At 45.2% G+C, this 18701-nt stretch overlaps 1 protein-coding gene across 1 annotated transcript in view; it reads right to left on the bottom strand.

The window, feature by feature from the left end:
- Window positions 1–1216: 1216 nt before the first annotated feature.
- The window catches only part of LOC115089431 (methyl-CpG-binding domain protein 4-like), a 41002-nt gene continuing 23517 nt past the window's right edge, over window positions 1217–18701 (bottom strand). Inside the window, exons 4-7 of the mRNA XM_029597524.1 lie at window positions 15068–15202; window positions 14515–14664; window positions 3410–3513; window positions 1217–2423 (exon numbers count right to left, since the gene is read on the bottom strand). Of these exons, the coding sequence (XP_029453384.1) occupies window positions 2346–2423; window positions 3410–3513; window positions 14515–14664; window positions 15068–15202 (467 nt within the window). The 3' untranslated portion in view covers window positions 1217–2345. The remainder of the gene's footprint in view (window positions 2424–3409; window positions 3514–14514; window positions 14665–15067; window positions 15203–18701) is intronic.

The raw sequence follows: 18701 nt of genomic DNA, 5'->3' as shown, positions 1-18701 counted from the left end.
CACGGTCCCCAAGCGCTGCAACCTGTGCAAAGTCTCCCGCACTGCCCTGCGATTCTGCAGCGAGCCGAAGAGGGAGATTAGGAACAGGTCGCGGACGGGCTGAGCAAATTCTAAGGCATAACCATCCCTTATGACACTTGAGTACCCACTGATCCTGGCCCACTCCTCGTAAAAACAAGCCTGACCCCTATATAAGGGACGGCGGAGTGGGCCGGCCTCGCCTCATTGTGATCCTCCGGTGATGGGAATTCTGAAGGGCCGTTGTCCTCCTCGAAAGAACTGCCCCCAATACTGACTGCGAGATGATAAAGGCCTCTGTGTTGCCGACGAGCTCCACAGTTGTAGAGACCTTCAACTGTCCAGAAAACGCGGACGTGGAGGAAAACTCTGTCTGCCCTTAGGCTTCTCCTCCGGCAATCGATGCACCTTAGTGTTACCTAATTGATTCACAAGCAGGGGTGGGGGAGAGCTGACCTTCACTGCTCCTACCTGCTTTTCCTTAGACTTCTTTTTGTTTCTAGTTTTTTTTTCTTCAAGAAACAAACAATTTTAACACACCCTCACTTTAGCTTCCAGCTCTTAACACTGAAAAGAGCTGTCCAGCTCAATTCAGCAAGTTAAGCAAAAGGAGAGGAAAGTGAGGAAAAAGAGCCAAACAAAAAACCCAGTCACCTACGTGACCTCGTGAAGGGGAGGGATCTGGACCACCAGATGTACACCCCACGGCTATCTTTGGATCGTGCGTACAAAAGGGTCACCAACCCCCAGCCCGTCCGCTTTGACCAAACAGGGTAGGGATCCCTCACGAGGAACCCTGATCCCTGGGAGGAAGGCTCAGAGCAACCAAAAAAAAAAAGACCAAAAATATTGGAACAAACTGCAGGTTTATGCATCAGTCACTATCTGCTGGAGACAAAGAAATACTGAGGACCTGCAGGTAGCATCAGTGTATATAAAGCAGTGTCAGTTTTACTTTCTCTGTCTCCATCTGCTGGCATGGATGAATAAACCCAAGGAACATGCATTAAACCAAAATGTATACACATCTGAACTGCAAACAAGCAGAATTGATGGTATTATAGTGTTTAAGGTATTGGAAAGCTTCCACTTATCTAAGCCTGCCATTATAAATTTAAGTAAATTGGTGCTATTGGCTGATTCTCATTAGAACCCGTTTGCAAGTGTCATGTTATATGTAAAGCATGAATACAGCACAGACAGCTGAAGAAATCTTTATCAGAGCTTCATGCAGGAATCACAAACACAACATAGGCGGCTGCTGAAGAGTGGCTCCTCAGAGATCCATGCAGACATCATACTGATACATGTTAAGAATGAAGACAGCACAGACAGCTGAAGAGCAGATCTTCATTAGAGTCCCATGGAGATATATCACTGTTACAGCACATGTCAAGCAGGAACATAGTATGTACAGAGCTGTAGGATATATTTAGGAAAGGAAATATTCAATAAATATGAAAACAAGGGTACCCATACAAAGGCTAGTGAAATATTCAAAACAAAGGATATAACTCTAAGATGCATTCATTTTATTTAAAAAATAGATACATAAAGTAAAAATGGAAAAAGAGGAAGCCAGATGCACTGTAATATTGAGGACTTAAGCTAATATTGTTGCTTTAAAAGCAAGAGTTGCCCCATAAGCCATGTTATAAAAGGTAGGAAAGTGCTCACACTTTGAAGTGCCTTCAGTAGGAAGACAATGTTCCCATAAGCACAATAAATTACATATTATCACAGGTATGGTATCCTTCAATATCATGACAAGTGTTTAAGTAATCCATTGTGATTGCTACAAAATACTCTGAAAACTAGACACTCCGACACCTGCAAGATTGTCTACACTCATAAGCATGCCTCCAGCAGCCGAGCTCCAGAAAGCGGAACTGCTGACCATCCCTGGTGCCGTTATTTACTGCTGTCACGTGAGCAAGATGATAAGCAATATAAAACATAATACAATTCTTTAAAATATCTTTTAACTGATTTAGTAAACATGCAATCTCCACTGAATTCTCTTGGTGGAAATCATGACCACTAGTGACTTCTAGCATAGCTTGTTAGTAGGAATAAACCTTAAACTGACAAGAAATCCCACTTTATTATAAAAAAATAAAATCTAGTGTTTTGAAAATGCTTACATTACATTGATTGTATAATTTTAAAAACTTTTAAACCAGTAATAAGAACAGATAAACGTACATACAAAAGGCAGATATATTTCAAGCATGGTCAAACGCTTCAACTGCTGCTGACTCGAAAGCTTGCATGTCATAGGTCAATGCCATGAGGTGTCTCATCAAAAATAAATCTGATGATTGCTTTCAGTCAAGGTTGAGCTTTTGGTGATTCTCCCAGAGCCAGGCATGGTATTTATTTAGCTTGTGGTCCTGAGGATGAACCTGTAATCAATACAGTCATGTTATGAATAAGTCTTTGCTGTTTTAAATAATAAGGGGGTCTTCTCGCTTGAGGTTTGAAATGAGCATATCTCTCTCAGTTGCAGTCGAGCTAGCTGTATGTAAAATTTAGTCCTAATGAAATCTGTTTTGCACTACAATTCAGTACAAATTTGTTTTCAAATTGTTTTCACTGCAAATACATAGGTTGACTTAGGGAGTGGCCTCTGCTATTACTGGCATCAGTAGCATGGGATCTTCTTGGTGTTTGGGTTATTGCCAGGTTCTTGTGGCTGATTTGGCCACTGTTGGAAACAGGATGCTGGGCTTGATGGTTGGTCTGACACAGTATGGCAATTTCTTATGTTTTTATATTGATAAATGCTATTGTGAGTGTGACTGCCCCATAGGTTTGATACTAGAACTGGGTCCCAGGAATTCAGGGTGACCAAGGGACACATGGTATTTAGATATTTCCCAAATAGCCAAGACAGACTGAGGATTCTGCATGCATCAGTCCATAATACAGGAGGCCGCCCAGAACCAAACTGGGGATTCAAGCTATTTATTACATAATTAGCTGTTGCTTGAGAGGGCAGATGAAATGTGTGGTTGTAGATACTCTGACCCTCACACCTTATATTGCCTTGATAACTAGATGCCAAGAGACAGAGAGAAACTGAAAAGAGAGTGTCACATAGTAATAAAAAGAATACAGAATTCATATCTGGCTATTACATTCCACCTCAGGTGCACTGTCACATGTGAGTCAAAGGTTGAGCAACTCTAGCACCAAGCAAGTGTTATATCCAGGGACCTGTAGTCTCTCAATGTTCAGGGCTCATTTTTTTAATGTTCAAGAGAGGTAATGTAATATCACTTCTGCATGTATATACTGCCTTATTTCATCCCTCATCTGTTGGATCCTCAGTAATACACATGAATAAACTAAAGAAAAGATCTTATCTTAGTCCTGTGATATCCCTTACCTCCTTCCATTCATTAACACAGAAGATTCGATAAGAATCATTCCCATATTTTCCAATACCATGGAGTTCAATGGGATATTTCCACTTTTTGGTCAGATATTCATCTAGGCAGTAAGGAAAAAAGAAACAAAAATTATCTGATTGTAGCCTGTCCATTCAGGTCCGAACTATCCTGTACTGCCCAGACTGTACACCAAGATCCTCCCAGGAGGCTTTGCTGACAATTCCATCAATCGCAGTAGCAAAACTCAGTGGGACATGTGACAGGGCATTTTTCCTATTGGTACAGAGATTTTGGAAATCAGTGCCTGGAGAAATGAGAGTACAGAATATCAGGATTTCAGACAAACTGTTGAAAGTTCACGGTTAGCTATTCAATTTATGCCCAAACTAAAATATTTTTAGCTTATTTATACATCCCTTAATCATCATGGACTATAAAGGAATTTTATTCAGTGCATGAACGTGTACGTGTGTGTGTGTGCGCGCGTGTGTGTTTTTCACTTTGCTCTGGGCTTATTTGATACAGAGATTTATACATTTTAAATGAATAACTTTGCAGGGGTCCCAATTTCACAGCAAAAAGGAGACATTTTTGCTGTTAATTTTCTTTACAGGAATCCTGCTACACCAGTCCAGTTCCAACAGTTGGGTTGGTTCCCCTTACCAGCAAATGGAGGCAGAGCACACTATGTATAGGTGGTCAGCACTGAAAGAATCCAGTATCCCTATGTTAAAGCAGTAAAAAAACCCAAACTAACAATGATTTATGAGATAACATTCATAACAATAAATCCTTGTGTTTTCGCTCACCTGTCCAGGAACAAAAAACAAAATTCAACGGATGGAAAGGAACAGAATGGGAGAAATATACAACATAATGACTCTGCATTGAGTAGCCCTGAAAATGTATACAAAATACAGAAATCTGAGCCATATACTCCGCACAACCTCCAATGTGGCCCAATTTCCTGGGAGGGTCTTGGACTGGTGTAGCAGGACTCCTGGAAAGAAAATTAACAAGTAAAAATTTCTCCTTCCATTTCATCCTGTTACACCAGTCCAGTCCCAATAGGTGGGAAGTACCAAAGCAACACTACTTAGGGAGAGTGGAAGTTAAGGCCGAGTTGAGGATACCCACTCCAAAGGTGGCATTCCCTTCAGTAGATATGTCTAAGTGATAATGCTTGGAAAAAGAATGCAAAGATGACCAAGTAGCTGCCTTGCAAATACCTTTTGGTACAATTGCTATCTTCTCCACCCAAAATGAAGACCGAGCCCTTGCTGAATGAGCCCAAATCAAATCAGGAACCCTATGGCCTTTAAGCAAATACACTGAAGCTATGGTGTCCCTAATTCATTGAGGGATCGTGCCCTTGGAGGCTGCTTAAAATGCCCCCTTATAGAGCATGAACAATCTATTAGTCCTCCAGAAAGAGACACCTCAAAATACCTAAGACCTGGCGCAAGTCCAAAATTGCAAAGACCTATTTTTGCCTTGACATTCAGACTTCGAGAAAGCTGTAAGTATAACTGACTGATGCAAATGAAATGGAGATAAGACCTTTGGCAAGAAGGAGGGCAATGACCAACAGGACACAAAATCGGATCTAATAACCAGAAAAAGGTCCCTACAAGACAAGGCTTGGATTTTGTATACCCAGCACATCGAGCAGATAGCCACCAAGAAAACCACTTTAAGAGTAAGATCCTGCAAGGAAATCTGCCACAGCAACGAAAGCCCTGACAACTAGATTGAGATCCCACTAAGGAACCAAAGGCTGAAACTGAGGATGTAGCTTGACGCCTCGCAAAAACTAAACCACGTCCAATGGGAACACTCCATGAATCTTCCCCCTGAAATAGGTTAGGGCTGCAATCTGAACCTTAACAGAACCTAAGGACAGATCTTTATCTAGACCCTCCTGAAGAAAAAACAAAATACTAGAAGCATACCACATCAGGTGGCCATCACCAGACCCTACAAAATTCCTAAAAAATGCACCAGACTCCTATATAAGCCACGGAAGTAGAAGTCTTCCAAGCCCTCAACAGAGTTGAAATAACCAAAGAGAAATAATCCTTCCTCCTCAAGTGTGACCTTTCAAGAGCCACGCCGAACAATAGAATGGAAAAGGGTGGTCCATGACAAATCGGGCCAAGTATGATCTTTCAAGAGTCAGGCCATAAGATAGAATGGAGAAGAGTGGTTCAAGATATTCGGCCCTGCACCAAAAGACCCTTGGCCTCTAGGAGCTGAATGGTCTCGCAGCGGGCAAGCAAAATCTAAAGTGTAGCTGTGCTCTATGATGCTTAGAACCCACTGGTCCGAAGTAATCTTGACCCATTCCTTGAAAAACAGGGAGAGACGACCCCCTATCACCGGAGGAGTGGGTCGGTGCACCTTCATTGTGTAGGCTTGCTGCCAGAAGATCCCCGAGGGACCCTGTCGAGGGGAGGCCTACAGCTGCAAAAGGAATGAGCCCAAAACTGGGACCTCGCCAAAGGCCGTCGCGGAGCGAAGGAAGGAGTTTTGCCCTGATGAAAACGGTGCTGCCCCCGAAATCGGGGACGAGATGGACTGAAGGTTCTAGAAGGCCTAGGCTTGTCCTCCGGAAGCTTGTACATTTTATTGTCTCCTAGGGACTTGATGAGATGTTTGAGATAGTCTCCAAACAAAACTTTTCCTTTGAATGGAAGCGCCCTCAACTGAGACTTGGAAGAGACATCAGCGGACCAGTTGCGGAGCCAGAGAAGCCTCCTGGCCAAAACCACAGAGACCATCGTGCACGAGGAAGTACGGAGGAGATCATACAAGGCTGTATACACCACTGCCGCCTCTACCTGCTCCGCCTCCGCCGGGGGAAGATCCTGAGCAGTGAGTAACTGTTGCACCCATCTCAGAGTTGCCCGCTGCATGAGACTTCTGCAGACGGACGCTAAGCGCCGATACCTCAAAAATCCGTTTAAGAAGGACTTTAAGCTTCCTATCTCAGAGGTCCTTAAGAGCAGCTGCTCCTGCCACCGGAATCGTTCGCTTGGTGATAACCGAATTAGCCGCGTCCACCTTAGGGACTTTGAGAAGCTCCAGCGACTCCTCAGGTAGCGGAGAGAGCTTCTCCATAGTTCTTCCGACTCGCAGACTTGCCTCTGGAGTGTCCCACTCCCGGAGCATGAGCTGTAATAGCATCGGGTGGAAAGGAAAAGTCCTAGGCAGAGCACAAAGACCCGACAGGATGGGATCCACCGTGGAAGGTTCCGAAACTTGCTGCGGAGCCTGAATCCCCAGCTCCGCAAGTACATGAGGGATCATAGGATCAAGCTCATCCCTCCGAAAGAACCTTAGCACCCGTGGATCATCTCCCTCAACTGGGATGGATTATTCAACTTCCTCGTCCGCGTCTACGTTGGGGGGGGGGCTTGTGATGAAAGGTCAGGCGGTTCAGCTAGCGGGGTCCCTGACGCGTCCGAAATCCCTCGGACTGTCCTAATTCTCTGCAGGTCTGGGAACCTTCGCTGGCGGAGGCTCCTGAGATTGAAAATCAGCCTCTGCCTCCAGATAAGCTTTGTGTTCTGTGAAGAAAAAGGATGCTGTCTTAAGACCCCCCCGGGGGTAAGCCTAAACCACAGGGGGAAGCAGGCACTGAGCCCTGAGGCCTCTCAGGGCTTAGATTCGGCAGAGAAAGCTGTGGTGGGAAATCCCCTCCCCCCCAAGCACTGATCTGCATCAGAGCCAGGAGGATTCAAAATGGCTGCCGTTCCCACGCTGATCGGGAACGGGCAGGCCGAGTCCTCCGAGCAGATAGTTTCTTCCCTGCACCTCGGGACCGCGTTATAGACACCCCACTGTTGCTCCCTGTCGCCCCCGACGGGCCATCTCCCCCGGGAAGACATCGGGAGCAGAAGCCATCGCAGGAAAGCCGCGCAGCCAGCTCCCCACAGGCAGAATACCACGATCCCCATGGCATCAGCAGAAGGAGCTGCGACGAGGGAAAGTAAAAAAAGAGTACCTCCGGAGACCCGGGAGACCTGCACAGCTAAGTACTTATTTTTGTTTTTTTGCACACAACGACCAGAGGAGAGGAATGAAATGTCCCTGGGTCTATCTTATTTATTTATTTATTTATTTATTTTAATCTAGGTCTCACCAGAGAAATGAAAACGTCTTTAGGGGGAGGGACTGGCCCACTGGTAAATGCCCCTTCTCACTGGTCTGAAAGCCAAGCCCAGGGAAATCAGGCTCTCAGGATCCCCAACCCCAGCCGTGCCTGCCACCAAGGGGGATAGCTCCAACCCCTTGGGAGGACTTGTACTCTTTTTTTTTTTTTTAACCTGATTGATCTAGCCAGAGGTAGAATTAAAATAACAAGGGCCTTCCTCACTGGAGGCTAACTTTTCCCTCTTTTTTTTTCTTTTTTTTTTTTAAAGGATCAGGACCGCAGGTTCTGCCACTTCATTTGCTGGAGACAGAGAAATACTGAAGGATCACAGGTAGCACACCAGTCTAAGAGGGGGTGCCTTGCAAGTTTTTCTCTGTCTCCATATGCTGGAAGGGAGGCATAACCCAGCAGTCTGGACTGATCTGGGTACGTACAGGGATAATGATTTTTTTTTTTTAATTGAAAGCTTTATTAAAGCATGTAGTACAAAGTACAACAACAAGAAAATGCACGTGTTAATGCCTAATAAATCTTTAAATCCTTCCCATCCCTCCCCCCTCCCCCAGCACCCCCCGTCGTGGTGAATCTATGAGAAATACATTCCACAATATTGTCAACATAAGCTGTTAGATAGCAACTTTAGAAATACTCTTAGTATGCAGGGCGTGTAGCACTAAGTTATCATGATTCATCCATTGGTACATGAGAGAAAACATGAGAGAAAACATGCATTTGAAAGAAACAAAAGACAAATGAGAAGCATCAAAAACTTATGACAGGTTAGCTATGTAATCAGTAAACGGTTTCCAGGTTCTCCGAAAGGAGTGCATTCTATCATATTTGGCAGCAGTGAGAGAGGCCAGCCTGGCATAAGAATGTATCTTACCAATAACTTCCGTGAGAGAGGGCACTTGGGCCGAGTTCCATCAGAGAGCTATCAATTTGCGGGCTGCAATGAATATTTGGGAGCACAAGCTCTGCTGGGCCTTGCCTAGTATCTGGTAAATATGTAATAGGGCCATAGCAGCGGACGGTGTTAGGGGGACCTGAAGGAGATCACCAATCCAAGTAAACAATGCCTCCCAAAAGGGCATCATGTAATGGCAGGCCCACCAAATGTGGAAGTAAGTGCTCCGATGGTCACACTCACACCAACAGAGATCCGTCACCTTAGGGTACATTCTGTGAATTTTGTCAGGGGTGAGGTACCATCTATAAACCATTTTGTAGCAATTCTCATGCAAACCTGAAGAGATCGAACATCTCCTAGCCGTTTGCATTACAGCTTCCCACATTTGTACGCTCAATCTCACACCCAAGTCGGCCTCCCACTGAAGGTGAAACTTGCATGGTTCCGGCGTCTCAGGAAAAAATGATTGATACATTTTTGAGATGTGGCCCTTAATCCTATCACTATGCTCAACAAAAACCTCAAACAGAGATCTACCGGGGCGTAGTGAGTTAGAGCGCTGCAAAGATTGTAAGAAGTGAGCCACCTGTGCATAGGCCAAAAAGTCTTGCGGACCAAAGGGTAGTATGTCCGCCATCCCTGCCAAGGAGAGGACCATCTCTTGAGACATCATGTGCCCTATATTAGAAACTCCCCTCTCCCGCCAGGAACTCAGCTGTGAGGTTTGATAACCTACCGGCAAATGTGTATTGTAGAGAAGAGAGGACTGACAGAAATACTTATAAATTGCCCACTAACCGCCGCCTGCACTGATTCCAGATTTGCAAGGTGACATGTAAGGACCAAGTAATGCCCCCCACCGGCCGCCAGGTGTTGCGTGGTTGCCAGAATATTGCCTGAATAGCCATAGTTCCTAGAATAGCCTATTCAATAGAGACCCACTGTTTAACGTCCCTGCTTCGATTTATGTCTAGGATGGCTCTCAGTTGGGATGCCCTGTAGTACCAAGTGATATTGGGCACTCCTAAACCCCTTGCAGATTTGATAAATATAGGACATGGCGTGCCAACCTAGGGGGGGGACTCCGCCAAATGAAATTAAATATCCGTTTCTGCCAATTACGGAGAGCCAGAGGAGGTGTGCTAAGTAGTAATGATGCGAATAGATATAAGAATTTCGGTAGCACAGTCATTTTGGCAATTGCAATCCTACCCAGCCATGAAAAGGTTCCGCGGTTCCACCTACTCTTATCCAGGGTAAGCCTGTCAGCCAAAGGCGTGTAATTAAGAGAAAACAGGTCGGATAACCCAGCAGGCAAGAGAACCCCCAGATACTTGATGTGCGATTTAGCCCATTTAAACGGGAATCTAGCGCTAAGGGCTCGTGCCGTATCCGGACTCAAGGTAACATTAAGCAGTTCAGACTTTTGAAAATGTACTTTGAGGCCCGCCACCGCGCCAAAGCTGCAAAGGTCTCGTGTGACCCCCACTAAGGAGCGGGCTGGGTCTGTTAAGGTGAGCAGAATATCGTCCGCAAAAAGCGAAGCTTTATATTCCGAATTGCCCAGCGTTATACCCTGGATATCGGCTGCCAAGCGGATCTTAGTTGCAAAAGGCTCAAGGTAGAGGGCAAATAACAGGGGAGACAAGGGGCACCCCTGCCTAGTACCCCTTCCTATGGGAAATGCCGGACCATACCTGTTGTTTACTTTGACCCTTGCAGTGGGGTTCGCGTATAATTGTTGTACCCACTGGAGAAAAAAGGGTCCAAACGCTATTTTCTTTAAATTGGCGAAAAGAAAAGGCCAATGAACCAAGTCAAACGCCTTTTCAGCGTCAAGGGATAGTAGTACAGCTGGGATCCTCTCCTTATGTGCCCGCCAAATAAGGTCTATGACCTTTCTAATGTTATCAGCAGCCATACGCCGCGGAATAAAACAGACCTGGTCAGAGTGAACAAGCTGTGGGAGATAATTAAGTCGCATGGCTAGAACCCTTGCTAAGATTTCTAGATCCACGTTGATAAGCGAAATTGGCCTGTAGGAGCCACATTGCGCTGGATTCCGCCCAGGTTTAGCCAATACAGTGATGCCCGCTACATTGTTTTGGAGGCCAATACCCCCACCCTCCCTGATATGATTAAAAAATTGGGCCAGGGGTTCTGCTATGGAGGAAACGCATTTCTTATAGTACTCCCCTGATAGGCCATCTAGGCCTGGGGCCTTACCCGGTTTAAGGCCCTTAATCACCAACTCTATCTCACTGGCCAAGATAGGAGCATCCAGGCCTTGCTGCTGTTCCAGGGATAGGCTGGGTAAGCCTATATCTTGTAAGTACTTCTCTATATCTAATTGAGATATATGCAACTCCGGGGCATACAACTCTTTATAAAAATTTGTAAAAACTGAGCGGATGTCCGAGGATGCCATTAAAAGGTCTTTAATTTTAGAGATAACATTTTGGGAGAGGCGAGCCCGCAGTTGCCGCGCCAATAGGCGGCCAGCTTTGTTCCCACCCTCATAATATTTCTGCTTGGCAGTTTCCAGGGCATACAATATGTGCTTATTATCTAATTGTGATAATTCGGATTTAAGCGCTAGCAGTTTCTGGTAACATCTGTTCGATTGAGTGCGCACATGAATCTGAGACATAGTAGTGATTTTATCTAACAAATCTCGTCTAGCATGCTGTTCAAAACGCTTACACGCGGTGACTCTAGAAAGAAGAAACCCCCGTGCAACTGCCTTGGAACATTCCCATAGAGTGCTAGGAGAAATATCTGAGCTGCGATTCAGGCAAAAGTATTCCTGCAGCTGCATGTCCAAAGACTTAGCAAAGGAGGCATCATGCAGCAATGAAGCATTTAATTTCCAAAACCGGCTGCCCTCGTCCCGATCACCCATATCCAGACCAATGGGGGGGGCATGGTCGGACCATGTGATAACATCTATGTCAGCTTTCCGAACCTGGTTGCCCAGCATTTTATCCACAAAAAAATAATCAATGCGGGAATAACTATCATGAGGAGCAGAATAAAAAGAATAGGATCGGGACTTGGGAAACCGGTGCCTCCAAATGTCCACTAAATTCCAGTCAGCCAGGAGTTCTTTAAAAAATTTCCTGGGGTTGCAGAGAGAGTGAGAATTAGACGTATCCAAATCAGGGTGTAGCGAAATATTAAAGTCTCCGCCCAGTATAAAGGGGCCTTCAGCGTGGAGCAGTAGTATTTTACGTACCTCCTGCCAGAATGCACTCTGATCTCGATTTGGGGCTAGATAGACACCAGAGTGTACATTTGAGTGCCAATTTTGATTTTTAGGATAAGAAATCTCCCATTCGGATCTGCCACCTGGGATAAAAATTCAAATACCAAATGATTTGAAATAAGGATCCCGGTACCCTTATATTTAGCCCCTTTCCCGCTGGCTGCCAGAAATACATGTGAGAAATCCTTGTAATAAAGTAAATGCTCATGTTTGCATTTTAGATGTGTCTTCTGGATAAATGCAATATCCGCTTTTTGATGTAATAATTCCTTTTTGAGTAGAAACCGCTTACGATAGGTATTCAGACCTTTAACATTAAGAGAAATTAGCCTAACCATAACAAGGAGTGAACATTAAACCTACTGTGTAGGTAAAGCCATATTCTGCCTGCTTCTTGTAGAAATGATATCCTAAATAGACCGTCCATGCCCTGTGATCACCACAGCAAAATAGCCAGGATCCATGGTGGAATTTAGAACTAAAACTAGAAAAGAGTACCACCAACTCCCCAATCCTATCTGAAAGTGATCCGCTATCCTTCCTCCGCGAATCAAACCCTTGGGGGTACATGATGTGCCTCGCTGCCGGCCAGCAGCTACCCTCTCCCTTCTCCTCCCTCCCTTAGTAAAAAAAGAAAAAAAAATTAAGACAAATGGCTATAAAGTGTAAAGTATATTAGGCATGGTGCTTCTTAATAGCTACCCATCCATAGAGGTATCAAATAGTTAATCATTTTTTCTCTGATGTTCAAGGTTAACTGAGATATTTACTATACTCTAGTAACTGTCCCGATAGACGGTGAGACTGAACTCAAAGATCAGACTAGATCTGAGATATAGGTCTTGGCATTCAGCCCTTATCCGCAGTTGTGCTCCCAAATTGGTCCTGTTGTCTGTGGAGCCAGCCTCGTCAGGGACCTTGGTGCCATCATCTTACAGTCTCTGCCTTAGCTGAACTGGTCTTGATGTTGGCGCAAAATCAAAATGAATTCCAGCTTGGGTAAAGCAATCTGCTGCCTCAGGCACTGTTTTCAATCGGTATGTAATGACTTGATGTTGAAAAATCAATGTGAAGGGGAAGGCCCATCTGTAGCATATGGTTTCCCATCTCAGAATGGCTGTCATTTCTCGCAGTTGGAAGTGCTTTTGTAGGGTGGAAGGTGCCAAATCGTTGTAAAGAGAGACAGCATGGTCACGCTATTTCCACTGCGGGTTAGCTCGGGCCAGTTTTATGATTTCTTCCTTAATCTTGAAATTATGAAATTTAATGATGATGTCTCTTGGCTGGTTATTCCTTTTGGGGCCCATGGCCCGGTGTGCCCGCTCTAGGTCCAGAGCGAGGGAAGGTACCTCCTCGTTGGTGGCCACACTGGAGTTCTTCCAAAGATCCTGGCAAACCTCCATTGCTATCTGCATGCTATCAGTGTAGTGCTCAGTTTCGGGGATGCCCCGGATATGGAGATTTGACCTGCGGGAGCAATTTTCAAGGTCATCGACCTTGTCCTCCAGGGCTTCCAGCTCGGCAGAAAATTGTTTGGCCTGCACAGTTAAATTATCCAGATTTGCACTTTGTCTTTCCACCAGCACATCTAATTCGCTGACGCGTTTGCCCAAGGAGGAGATATCCTCTTTCATCTCTGCTATGCATGTTAAAAGTTCCGCGCTGTGATTTGTGAGGTCATTCCGGAGCTCAATAAACCAGGTCCGCAATTCATCCCACGTGGGGAAATCTATGTGAGAGGAGCCGGTTGTAGTTTCGGGGCCTTCCGCGTGCCTGGTGCGTAGGCTATCGCCGTCGGCCATTTCCCCCTGGAGGCCTGGTGTCTGAGTACCTTCGTCGAGCGGGAGCTCATCCGCCAGTATGCTGAAAGAAAATTGTTTTAAGTCTGGAATTCTCCGTCTTGTCGCCATCGCAAACTCTGAGTGCGGCAAGAGAGATCGCTGATGCATGGGTAGGAACGGGCTGTCAGCTCTAAAATGCCTTTAAAGAAGGGATCGGGAGGGGAGCTAAGGTATTATGCGGCCATTTTGCAGCACTGCTCACTAGCGCCCCTCAGGGATAATGATTTTTATATTGCAACAATCAAGAGGATAATTTCCAAAGCTGTTTCCATGGGTTAAACAATCCTTTACCTGCAGAAATGGCTCATTAACGCACATAAACTTATGCGAGTATGTGATGTGTGCATGAAAGTTTATCTGGACTGAGAGAAGGTGTTCCCGGGGACAGAGCTGGGGAGGAATTTGAACTTGAAATTTTCCTTAGTGGTCGAAATTTAGTGTGGCTATTTGTGCTGGGGTAATTTTCAAAGTAAACATAAGTTCACTTTTAAAACTGATATTGACTTGTGTGCATTTTGCCAACTTTCTGATGCAGGCTGTTACAAGATTAACCCCTAAATGTTAATCTTTTTCCAGATTCTTGGAATCTCTGTAGATTGTGATTAAATGTAAAAAATGCGATATCTGACCATGAGACTCTTGTGGTCTCAAAAGCTCAAGTACTACACCTCTTTCATTGTTCCTTTGAACATTGTCACATCCTAAAAAGACTTCAGTTTTTTACAGGACAGATATGGCTACTAGAATTCTTCTCTGATTTCTTAATTTTGTTTTTGATATTTCTGAGACTGAGTTCTCTTTCTTCCTGAGGGAGAGGACTGTCCACGGTTTCTATCTGTGGTGAAAGGCGATTAGTGACAGTCTGTCCCCAATTTCTCTAGGAGAGGATCGAGAGGTTTTGCCCTCATATATATTTGTCAAGAACGTACCTGAAAACCTGACGATTGCCTTCGCTCTGAGTTCATAAAGCCCAAGAGGTTTAATCAGCTCTGATATTTCCTTCCAATCTGCATTTCTCACTACATCAGGGGCAGGATATTTCTCTAGAAATTCCCAGAGCATAGGTATTGCCATCTTCCCTGCAACAAGAGCACAGGTGGTGAAAGTTGTGCTGCACATCCTTGTGACTGTCCAAAATGGTCAGGTGCTAGCCTAACAAGAATCCACAAAGAACAGAAGTAAGCACAGTGCAAGACATCTAATCTATTGCTCAGTTTGGAACTAAATGTCATGCCTGGAATGTAGTGGACAAAGGCCCTGCTTAGTCTTTGGAAAAAGTTTTAAATGATCTGAGCTTTGGCAACTTGTGTCACTCAATGGGCTCTTACTTTGTAAGTCTATTGCCTGGTCATTGCAGCTAAACAAAATGTTATGTGATGGAAGAGGGGAGCTGCACCTATACCCTTTGTCCATTACATATTCACAGGACACCAACTGCACCCCCCAACTTCTGTGTTACACAGGTGAAAATTTGGTAGTTACCTGAGGTTTTATTGAGAAATATAGTAGCAACAAGCAGCTTCCAAGGATCATGAAAGAGTGTTTCTTGGATCAAATTAAAGGGAGATCGAGGAGGAGTCCACTTGTTGAAGGCCTTTCTTTTAGGTGGGCTCAAAGCTACAGCAAAAAATAAAGACATATAGGAAACTTTATACAACATTAAACTGCAAATTTCATCAGAGATAGCTTGTAGGATGAGGCTCACTGTAATGCTCACAGCTACTTGTGGCTCTTCAGGGAACTCAGTTTAACCTGTTCATAACAGAGAACGTTTTAACTTCTCACAATACAAAGGAAAATTGATTCTTACCTGCTAAGTTTGTTCCTGTAGTACCACAGATCAGTCCAGACTCCTGGGTTTTGCTTCCCTGCCAGCAGATGGAGACAGAGAAAGTTTTATTGGCACTGTACATAACCCAGTGTGCTACCTGCAGCCCCTCAGTATTGACCTGTACGGTACCCAAGCCAAGATGACCTTAACACTAAAAATCCTAAATGCAAACTCCCCTAATGAACAGGGGAGAGGGGCGTTTGTGCAGGTGCAGCAAGTAAACAGCTTGGAAAACCCCCAACAACTCTACATTATATGCCTCATATCAGTACGAGCGGACTCCACCTATGGCAGGGACTCTGGACTGATCTGTGTACTATAGGAAATAAATTAGCAGGTAAGAACCAATTTTCCTTTCCTGTTTGTACCCGGATCAGTGCAGACTCCTGGGATGTACCCAAGCTCCCCTAAACCAGGCGGGACCTAGAGAGTCCCGCATGCAGAGCACTCTCCCCAAGGCACATGGAAGCCAGAGCCCTGACATCCAAGAGATGTCTGGTGAAAGTGTGTAGCAACTTCCAAGTAGCTGCCGTGAAAATCTCCTGCGGAGACACCAATTGTGATTCGGCCCAAGAGGTTGCCTGAGAAGGCGTCGAGTGACCCTTTAAGCCCTCAGGCACAGGACAACCCTGATATATATATAAAATTGACCCCTTCGTCTCTTTAAACCACCGCACAATGGAAGCTTTAGAAGCCTTACACTCCTTCTTTGGACCACTCCACAGAGCAAACAGGTGATTAGATCTGTGAAAATCAATAGTGAATTTCAGACACCCCAAGAAAGCATGCCCTACAACCAAGAGCTTAAATTCTCTCGCATGAGACGTGGTGGTATCCAAATCTGTAAAGACTGGAAGTTCCACAATCTGACTAAGATGGAACACCAAAACCACCTCTGGCAGAAATGAAGGCACCATGCGAAACAGTTCCAAATCTGAAATCTGCAAACAAAAGTCTCAACACAATAAAGCTTGGAGCTTTGAAATTCTCCTGACTGAACAAACAGTCACCAGAAAAACCACCTTGAAAGTCAAGTCCCTCAAAGATGCCCCCGTTAGTGGTTCAAACGTAACAGTACACATCCCTGTAAGCACCAGATTGATTCCAAGACATACAGATCTTTCGCACCGTAGGGCGCAAATTCGTAGCCCCTCAAAGAAATCATGTAACATCTGGATGTGTGGACAGAGGATATCCCTGTACTTTACCCCAGAGACAGCCCAAGCCAGTACCTGGCCTCACAGTGAGTTAAAGGACAAACCCTTGACCAAATCCTCTTGTAGAAAGGCCAAAATATGCGATACTATAGCCAAAGTAGGTTGTATTCCATTGACTGCACAGCAGGCCTTGAAAACCCTCCCAAATCTTCACATATGCCAAAGATGAGGAAGGTTGTCTGGTCTGCAATAAAGTGGCAATAACTGCCTCAGTATACCTGTGCTGTCTCCTCTCAAAAGCCATGGCGTGAAAAACAAGTGAGTCACCTGATCCAAAAATATTGAGCCCTGGTGAAGAAAATTCAACAGATAGGTAACCCCAGAGGTCCCATCTATAGCTATGCTGACCAGATAAGCAAACCATGGACGATGTGGCCCCTCCAGAGTCACCAAATCATGCTGCCTTGATACTTCTCTATACAGAAGAATGTTTTGAGGCCATGGCAGAACTAGAGCATTGATGCCTTTTGCCCAGTGTGTTTTCTGATGGCTATAAAAACGAGATGCCTTGGTGTGCTGCCTGGTCATCATCAAGTCCATATGAGGATATCCCCATGTTCTGTGGACGAGATGCATTGCTGCCTCTGACAGATCCCACTCCCTGGGATCTAATTTTCTTTGACTGTGAAAAACTGCCTGAACACTGTCCACCCCAGCGATGTGAGACGCTGCTATCTTTTCCAAATGCTGTTCCACCCAAAGAATCAACTCCTGGGTCTCTTGAGCCATCGCCCAACTCTTGGTTATTCTCTGCCTGTTGAGATTGTCCAATAGGAACCACATCGGACAGTCGCGTAAGAGGCAGAAAGGCAAGCAAAGCGTCATGCACTGTTCTCATCTCTAACCAACTGGTAGACCACGAAGCCTCCTGCTTTGACCAATGGCCTTGCGCAGACTGATTTTGACATTCTGCTCCCCAATCAGAAAAGCTGGCACTGGTGGTGAATATCACCCAATTCGGAACTTCCAGTTCCACACCACGCTCCAGATTTGCCTGAATAAGCCACCACAAAAGACTGTCACTTCCTTCTTCCTTGAGAGGAAGGGGGAGATGGAACTCCTCTGATAACAGATTCCAGTGGAAGTGAAGAGCCTTTTGAAGAAGCTGCATATGTGCGAATGCCCAAGACACTAGCTTCAATGTAGATGCCATTGAATCTAGGACATGGAAGTAGTCCCAGACCTTGGGTATCAAAAAATTTAACAGGTGTCGAACTTTTTCTTGCCACTTCAGCAACCTCACTTCTGAGAGAAACACTCTCCCCTCCTTGTCAAACTAAGCTTCCAGAAATTCCAGTGTCTGAGAGGAAACAAGATGGCTCTTTGCTTGATGCACCATCCAGTCCAGAGACATCAACTACATCAGTACTTTCTGAACTGACTGCTGACAAACACTTTGGCTAGCCTGGTATTGAAGTGGACTGCTAGGCACACCAGCTACTGGGCCATACCCTAGTTGTTCATGCCAGATTTTCCCTGCAACTCAGGGTCCATAACCCCTGCATGATGCGAAGACTAGCTTCCTGACCGAGTACCTTTAAAAGCTCCTGAATTAGCCAAACGTCCATATAGGGATGCATTAAAAGGCCTTCCTTTCATCGCACGGAGGCCAGGACCCCCTTCACCTTGGTGAACGTCTGTAGTGCCGGCCTAACCCAAATAGGAGCGCGAGAAACTGAACACACTCTCGCAGCCACATGAAGCAAAGGAGTTGCTTCATGTGGCTTATATACTTATTCCCTTCAGGAATAAGTATATAAGTCACATGACCATCAGATGTCCAACCCATTGACCTATGGTCCGAGCTACCAGAAGGGTCACCAACCCTCCTGCTTGTCCGCCTTCAGGGGGAATGGCCCCATTAGGACCTCATAACTCCCTGGGAGGATCCAGAAATATTCTTGTCTTTTAATCTTTTTTTTTCTCCAGACTGCAGGTTTTACACTACCTACCATCTGGTGGAGAAAGAGAAATACAGAGCAATACTTATGAACTGCAGGTGGCACACTAGGTTATGTACAGTGTCAGAAAAACCATCTCTGTCTCCATCTGCTGGCAGGGATGCAAA

The sequence above is a fragment of the Rhinatrema bivittatum genome, chromosome 4, assembly GCF_901001135.1.
Source record: "Rhinatrema bivittatum chromosome 4, aRhiBiv1.1, whole genome shotgun sequence".
Classification (NCBI taxonomy): Eukaryota; Metazoa; Chordata; class Amphibia; order Gymnophiona; family Rhinatrematidae; genus Rhinatrema; species Rhinatrema bivittatum.
The sequence above is the reverse complement of the archived record's forward strand: the minus strand, read 5'-3'. Positions and strand labels throughout refer to the sequence as shown.